The 9,124-nt window shown below is 37.2% G+C and overlaps 1 protein-coding gene across 1 annotated transcript in view; it reads right to left on the bottom strand.

Annotated features, from left to right (window-relative positions):
* Positions 1-9,124, bottom strand: part of LOC106873528 (uncharacterized) — a 12,658-nt gene that overhangs the window by 1,842 nt on the left and 1,692 nt on the right. The window contains exons 2-3 of the mRNA XM_014920918.2: positions 6,446-6,783; positions 378-556 (exon numbers count right to left, since the gene is read on the bottom strand). Of these exons, the coding sequence (XP_014776404.2) occupies positions 378-556; positions 6,446-6,776 (510 nt within the window). The 5' untranslated portion in view covers positions 6,777-6,783. The remainder of the gene's footprint in view (positions 1-377; positions 557-6,445; positions 6,784-9,124) is intronic.

Below are 9,124 nucleotides of genomic sequence, written 5' to 3'. Positions count from 1 at the left end.
CTCACCACAGAGCCATGCACCTTCATTGTAATTTCTTTTCTTATCATTATTTTCAGTAAGGCAGAGAGCCAGCAGAATTGTTACCATGCTGAATGAAGTGCTTAGCAGTATTTTGCCTGTCGCTACAATCTGAGTTCAAATTCTGCCAAAGTTGACTTTGCTTTTCATCTTTTTCAGGGTCTATAAATTAAGTACCAATGAAATACTGGAATTGATGAAATTGACTAGTCCTCTCCCCCAAGATTTCAGGCCTTGTGCCTTTAGTAGAAAGGATTATTATTATTTTCAGTGACTGAAACATGCAAAAAAAAAAAAAACGTGAATGCAAGTGTGTTGAAGTATTGTGTGTGTATGTGTGTGTGTGTGTTTGTACATACCTCATCAATTTGTAAAGAATCCCAGGTGTCTAAGAGGGGATGCCGGAAGAAGTTAGGACAAATGTTATCTTTACATTTGTCTACGTTCCATGATGAAGGAGTTCCATAACCGAGAAAAGAGTTACGGACATCTGAACCAGTGCCTCTTGATATGGCATAGACTTTCATCCAATCCTCAACTGAAATACAGAAAATATTAATAACAACATGAAGTAAATTTTAAACATTTCTTTTCATACTTCAGATTGTAATTTTGAGTTCACGCTATTGAATAAGAATATGACTTTCATTTGTTTCTAGCAGCTCTAATATTTCTCACGAGCATGTCACAGGCTGTGTTCCCTGTTAATGCCAAAAGTAAACAGGATTGTCATTTAACTGCTGTGTAATAGTAATTTTGTTTTTCACTGAAAACATTTCTGTCACATGTGGAAACACTATGTAAAATTTTAATAGTTAGTAATTTGAATATTGGTATTACACAAGTCTATCAACTAAATCTACCTCTGTCATTTTCATGACGTCTTGATATGACTTCCTCACAAAGAAAGCTTTTGAACCATCCAGATTCTTTCTGCTATATCTGTGAATAATACACATGTAAGGAGTGGAGAAAATTCATTTCTAATTCTGGGAGACCAAGTCAAAACATGGGCTTCACACATTGTTTGAAAAAGTTGTGAGTAACTGCAGCAGGGGACTACTGGCAAGAGAAAATGTCTGAAAATTTGGCATACCAATATTCTGGAGAGAACAGAGAAACTACAGTGATGGCTGTTACTTCTGTTTGCTTAACATAAAGTTTATTAATGGACATAATTAGAAGAAATGGACGTATCCTGACCTAGACTCTGCAGAACAACCTGTTGTACACTCTGATAAAGTAAGTGTCCCATCATTCACTCATCTGGAAGAGCTCCTTGAAGAAGATGAATCCTTTAATTCTGCTGTAGACAGTTCTTGTGGGAAAAAGTGGAACAGATATGAAGGAACTTGGCAGGAGGTTTTTGTCAGTCAGAGCTTAATAGCCACATTAGAGAACTAAATGCCTTGAAGAAATCAACAGGATTGTTGCTGTCCAGGCTAACAGAAAAGAATTTACTGCAACCAGTTCCAATATCACGTAGTATCACAATAAAGAAATGGATTTAATGCCCTTCTTCTCGGAGGAAAATAATTTGGATTATTTTTACTTCGATATTCAAGGTTTGTTGATGAAAAGCATGTACCAATGGCAGTTATTCATAGACATTTCTGAGCAGAGCTTAAAATATGGGTTTCTACACAATAGCAATAAATATGGATCAATCCTAATTGACCACTTATCTAAGACAACTGGGGAGCAGGAAATAATCACCCTGGTCTTACTAAAGATATAATACCACTATCACAGATGGCTGATGGTGAATGTTCACCAGGGTCAAAAGAGTGGATGCACCCAGTATCTCTGCTTTACTAGTCTCCGGGATAGTAGATCTCGGGATGAGCAGTGAGCAAGAAAACAATGACCTTTAAGTGAAAACAGTCGATAGAGAAAAGTCTGTGATTGCAGAGCCCTTGGTTGACAAAGATAAGACCATTTTACCATCATTGCATATCAAACTAGGTTTAATGAAACAGTATGTGAAGGCTTTGAATAAAGAATGAACCTGTTTTGACTACACAAGCAGAATATTCCAACTGGAAAACTGAAGGTAGGTATTTTCGTCAGGCCACTAATAAGGGTACTCATGAAAGATCCACATTTCCAAGAGTCAATGAACAATATTGAGGCAGATGCATAGTTTTCATTCATTCTGGTTGTAAGAGATTTTTCTGGAGGCATGAAGCAGATAACTACCCTGAACAAGTGCAGAACATTCTCTCTTTCCATCAACTTGGGGCTGTAATATGAGCTTCCCCTCCTCAGCAACTTGGATCATTTCTCAGACAATCTTGGTGACCTAAATGAACAGAGTGAATGGTTCCACCAAAATTTAAGAACTATGGCAGAAAGATCACAGGAACACTGGGATACTCATATGATGGTGGACGATTCAACGCACTTGTACCAGGACACTTCATCAAGAAAATCTTAAGAACTGTGCTTTTGTGAGACATCTGAGTAAATCAACATTGTATCAATGATAACTTTCTACGCTTGTTTCATTATTATCAGGTTCTATGAATGTAATTTAATCATAAATAAACATAGTTTTCTTGTATTTTCTCAATTCAAAAGGCAAAAGGCAACAATAATGTTTTGTAGTCATTAGTTCTTGTACCCTATTGGCTGTATGCATAGCAATTAGGGGTATAACATATTTCATTAACTAGAATCAATGGAAAAAAACTGATGACATATTTAGAGCCAACGACCAAAATTTACCTAAAAATAGGGTCTAATATCTCAGGCATGAAATTCTGTGTTCCCAAGTGTAATAATATAATACTTTCTGATTTGGCCAGGAGGTGAATAGTTTTGAGGGGTTTGAGTTAGTTGATACCATCGATCTCCAAGGCTTGATTACTACTTTGTATTATTAACCCCGAAATGATGAAAATGAAGCTGCCTGGCATAGTGGTTAGGGTGTTGTGCCCATAAATGTTAGATTGTGGTTTTGATTCCTGGACATGGTGGGGCGTTGTGTTCTGGAGCAAAACACATCATTTCACGATGCCTCACTCCAATCAGCTGTGACACAGACAGGTGTCTCGTTCAGGGAGGATATTGTGATCTCAGTCACTTATATGCCATGAAAACTGGGCTGCAGCTCAATGGGCCCCAGGATTAGAGACATTAATGTCCACTAGTTAATGATGGGAGTAAGGAAAGACAACATTGATCTTAGTAGGATTTGAACTCAAAACTTAAAGAACTGAAACAAATACTGCAAGGCATATCTTTCCGACACCCAATTGATTCCAACAGCTTTATACCAAAAAAAAAAAAAATAATAATGGTTTCATATTTTGCCACAAGGGCAGCAGTTTTGGGCGAGAGGCTAAGTCGATTACATCGACTCCAATTTTCATCTGGTACTTATTTTTACTGACCCTCAAAAGGATGAAAGGCAAAGTCAACCTCGGTGGAATTTGAACTGAGAACGTTGCAACAGGTGAAATACTGCAAAGCATTTTTCTTGGTGTGCTAATGATTTTGCCAGCTCACCACCTTAATAATAATAATCCTTTCTAGGTACAAGGCCTGAAATTTGAGGAAGGGGTTAAGTGGATTACATCGACCCCGGTACTGAGATGGTACTTATTTAATCGACCCCAAAAGGATGAAAGCAAAGTTGACCTTGGTAAAATTCGAACTTAGAACATGAAGACAAATGAAGTACTGCTAAACATTTTGCCCAGCATGCTAACGATTCTGCCAGCTCACCACCTTAATAATAATAATAATAACAACAACAACAACAACAACAACAACAACAACAACAACAACAACAACAACAACAATAATAAAAAATGACCAACAACTCAAGGGCTTACTAGCGATTGTTAAACAATTCAGTGATGACATCAGGATGCAATTTGGCCTTGATAAATGTGCAAAAGCTACCTTTATCAAAGGAAATATGACAGAAACATCTAACGTTAACCATGACCAGCAAAATGTCATAAAAGAGTTAGAACCAGCGGAGAGCTACAAATACCTAGGGGTAATTGAAGGGGACAATATCAAGCATTCAGTGATGAGGGAAAGGATCAGAAGAGAATGTTATTTCAGGATGAGAGCAATACTTAACACAGAGCTGAATGCAAGAAACAAGATTGAAGCGATCAATGCTTTAGCCATATCAGTCGTGACTGACAGTTTCAATATCGTTAACTGGTCAATTACTGAAATATGTAATCTTAACAGAAAAATACGAAAACTGTTGACAATGCACTGAATGCACCACCCCAAAGAGGATATAGAACGACTTTATCTGCCATGAAAAGAGGGAGGCCGTGGACTTTTACAACTGTTATTAACAATGAAGATTGCCACAATTGGCTGAGACACCTACCTGAAAAACTCTGAGGATTGGATGTTAAAACTTGTCTCAAAACATGAAAGCAAGAAAGCATCTTACTCAGTAACAAAACAGGCAAAGGGATATATAAGTGAATTCTAAATACAACAAATTCCAGAATTAGACGTACTAGAAACAAACACAGAAAAAGCTAAGCATGTGAAAACCCGTGCTAAAACTGCTACCTTAGATATTATAACTGATAACTGGCAAGAAAACCCTCTCAATGGCAAATACCCAAAGAGAGCGAATAATGCCGATGTTGACAAAGCCCTTACCCATCAATGGTTAGTGTCTTCTGGCTTAAAATCAGTAACAGAAGTGTTTATCATAGCAGCCCAAGATCAATGCCTACCTACAAGGAACTACCAGGGCAACATATTAAAGAATGGCAGCTCCCCAATATGTCATGTATGTCAACAACAAAATGAGACCATTGATCATGTTGTCTCCATGTGCAGTTTTCTTGCGCCTACAGAGTATCTCAACAGGCATGATAGAGCTGCACATTGTATTCACTGGGTAATTTGCAAAAACTTGGACTTGCCCTATGATAAAAAATGGTGGGAACACAAACCACCCCCAGTGCTTGAAAATGATCACATCTCACTCCTCTGGAACTTCACCATTCAAACTGACAGAAAGATAGATGCAAATAGGCCAAATATTGAAAGACTTCAGACAAAAATCATGCCTCTTCATTGATATGACTGTTCCATTCGATATAAACATATCTGTCAAGACTTACCAAAAACTGAGCAAGTATAAAGATCTTGAAATAGAAATTAGCAAAATGTGGAACCTCAAAACTAAAACAATACCTGTTGTCATAGTTGCCCTAGAAATGATAGCAAAAGAGGCTGATTGCTACCTAACTCACATACCAGGAAACCCCAAAATGGCAGAAATTCAAACAATAGTGCTCATGGGATCTGCCCATATTTTGCGTAAAATATTGTCTATTTAATCTCAAATTTTAAAACAAACTCATAATTTTCTTATAGTTTCTTAAACATTCTCTAGAACAACACTATGTACAAAACCAAATATATGACACCCTAGGTATAACACCAACATGAACTTCTAACTTGTTGTCTCTTGAGGTCTCTGGGTGAGACTTGGAGCCAACTTGTACAAATGCAAAGCAAAGTCAAACATAAAATAATGATAATAATAATAATAATAATAATAATAATAATCATAATCCTTTCTACTGTAGGCACAAGGCCTGGATTTTGTGGGGAGGGGAATTGTTGATTACATCAACCCCAGTGTTTCACTGGTACTTAATTTATCGACTCCGAATGGATGAAAGGTAAAGTCGACCTTGGCAGAATTTGAACTCAGAATGTAGCAATGGGTGAAATGGTGCTAAGCATTTTGCCCAGCGTGCTAACAATTCTGCTAGCTCACTGCCTTAATAATAATAATAATAATAATAATAATAATAATAATAATAATGATAATAACAAATGCCCTGATGCAGTACCAGGCAGTGGCTCTCATGGCTTCTGATCTTAACTGATTGGAAGTGTTATCATGTACTTTGTTTTGTCTTGGGATACTTGCTGATGGGCTACAGCAAATATTCTGCTCTATACCACAAATTTGTTTGTCAGTTGTTTGATTTTAACCAGTTGAGTATGTCCCTTGGTGGCTGACAATATGTGCATCTCTGATCACAAGCAGAAATAGTGGGAGAGCAGCATAGCCATGTGTTGAGAGGAATTCTTTGGCGTTTGAATAATTCAACTCTGGAAACATGGGTGTTTCGTTCATTATCCTGAAACAAACTTTATCCAAGGTCCTTTTGAGCGGGATGGGCTACTCGACATGAAGAAAATTCTAACTGGGCCCCACCTGCAAAATCATGTGCTGTTTATTTAGATTTAGGATCACCGTGTCATGCACAAATGGTTGTGATCCATGTACCTGATGTACCCTTATCAGACGGGTAGTCATGATGGATATATTGGGCTTCATATATATGTATCCCAGTGTCACTTAGATGGCATGTGCTGCTCTCTCACTCAATAATAATAATAATATTGCTTCACCTACCTCTATAGAAAGATATCTCATTGCTGTCCTGTGTAGTGGACATTGTTAATTTTCTTCTTGCTGAGTAATTCTTACAAAGACGACTGACTTTGTGGTAACTGAAGAATCGTGAGCCACTGTATAAAGATTTCATGGCGCATTCCATTACATTTTGGCTTGGGTAGAAGTTTTCTGTTGGTGATGGTTCAATGTACTTATAGGTATAGCCAGGTCCTAAATATTGGAAGGCGGATTCCGTATCTTCCTGGCCCAAAGTAATGGTCAGAGTTATTGCAAAAGTTAATATCAGCATTGTGGTCACAGCTGGACAGGTAGATGTAAACTGGAACATTGTAGCCCTTGGAATATGCAGAAAGAAAGAAAAAGGAAGAAAGGAAGAAGGATGAGATACTGAGGAAGAATAAAGGTAATATAGTACAGGTATGCAATCCTTAATCCAGAACCATTGGGGACAATTGTGCTCTGAATTTCAGGATTTTTTTTTTTATTTCAGAACAAAAGCCAGCAAACAGCAAATGGACATCTTCTCGCTGGGTGTGCCGAGTCATACCTGATGTTTGGCAGTAAGGGACAGCTAACCTGCCAAGTGTTGCCACATCATACCTGAGTGAGTCAGGTCACGGTGGTCAGCTGTTTGCACACAGAACAACCCCTGCGTTAATGTGCACCACCCTTCACAAAAAAGTTTGGTTTGGGGCTTTTTGGATTTTAGATTTCCAGATAAAGGATTGTGTACAGAGAAAAACAGGTGTGTTTATGGATGGATAGAAAGAATGAGAAAGAGAGACAGAGATAAAAAAAAGGTGAGGGGTAATGAGAATCAGCTGTGAGAAAGGTAGAGAAAGCACACGAAATGAAAGAATAATAGAATACAAGAGAGAAAGAATGGAGATAATTACACATCACTCACATGCTGAAGGAGAGAACAAGAGAGAGAGAGAGAGGGAGAGGGAGGGAGAGAGAAAATAGATAGATATAGAGAGAAAGTGAGAGAGAGAAGGGGAGAGAAATAGATAGATAGAGAGAGGAAGAGAGAGAAATAGGGAGATAGATATATATATAGAGAGAGAGAAGGGGAGAGAAATAGATAGATAGATAGATAGATAGATAGAGAGAGAGAGAGAGAGAGAGAGAGAGAGAGAGAGAGAGAGAGAGAGAGAGACATACATGCTGAAGGAGAGAGAGAGAGAGAGACATACATGCTGAAGGAGAGAGAGAGAGATAAAGAGATAGACATATGCATAGTGAAGGAGAGAGAGAGCGAGAGCTGCAGGGTGAATGTAGTATTACATTATTGATTATTGATTATCTCAACCCATGCTAGCATGGAAAGCGGACGTTAAACGAGGATGATATGTAGTTTTACGGTTGTTAAGCATACGTTTTGTGATTTGTGAAGCATGTTATTTGACTGTTATTTGACCGAAGGTAATTATTGGATTGACCAATAGTCCAGAAAAAGAGTAACAACAGCTGCCCTTTATCTAAAGGGCTAAGCGTGGTTTTCTGAAAGCTATACAATGCTTGAGGGGAAAATATGGAATATATTTTTGTGGATTAACCTTTTCACATACATATTTTGTTTTTCAATTTCCAAGCAAAAAAAAAAAAAAAAATATATATATATATATAGGCGTAGGAGTGGCTGTGTGGTAAGTAGCTTGCTTACCAACCACATGGTCCCGGGTTCAGACCCACTGCGTGGCATCTTGGGCAAGTGTCTTCTACTATAGCCTCGGGCCGACCAAAGCCTTGTGTGTGGATTTGGTAGACGGAAACTGAAAGAAGCCTGTCGTATATATGTATATATATATGTATGTGTGTATGTGTTTGTATGTCTGTGTTTGTCCCCCCCACCAACATCGCTTGACAACCGATACTGGTGTGTTTATGTCCCCGTAACATAGCGGTCCGGCAAAAGAGACCGATAGAATAAGTACTAGGCTTCCAAAGAATAAGTCCTGGGGTCAATTTGCATGAAACAAGTAAAAGAGTAAACAGTAAAAAGAGTATATATTTATTTTGAATTTGCATATAAGGAAGAATAAATGCACAAATTATTTTGGATCAGTTATTAATTATGAAATTACTGATAGGAATTCTAGTAACTGATAGTTGATGATTGAAAACGAGAATAATATCATGAACGAAGTATTTCGGGTTAAATAATATATTTTTGTTCAAATATATATTTACTTGACATCTCTGAACGAAAATATATAGATATAATATGTTAAAGTATATTTATAAACTTATCTTTTTAATTAATTTTCAAATTTAGAACCAACTCATTATATTTTGCTATCTACCCTTGTATTACTTGTTTAAGGTTATTACAGTTGTGCTTAAAACACAGAAATCCGAAATAAAACTGCAAAAAATGATTAAAAGTTATTGAGCGGGTAACCTATTCCGAAATTCTGCACCTTTTAAAATGTTTAGTGGTTTTCAAAATAATAGTATCTTTTAAAATTATAGGTATAACACTAATTGTTGTTTGAATTTCTGAACTGGATCCTTATCGTTAACATTAATGTTTTATTTGAACATAAAACGTTTCCCCCAACTCTGCTCTATACACACTCTATGTTATAGAGTAAAACATTCTGAGTGGAGTTTATATATATACATGTAGTGGATCTTGCAAGCATGAAGTGGATTCGATCCACCATAGCCAAA

This window comes from Octopus bimaculoides, chromosome 28, assembly GCF_001194135.2.
Source record: "Octopus bimaculoides isolate UCB-OBI-ISO-001 chromosome 28, ASM119413v2, whole genome shotgun sequence".
Classification (NCBI taxonomy): Eukaryota; Metazoa; Mollusca; class Cephalopoda; order Octopoda; family Octopodidae; genus Octopus; species Octopus bimaculoides.
Note: the sequence above shows the minus strand (reverse complement) of the source record. Positions and strands in the feature narration are given on the sequence as shown.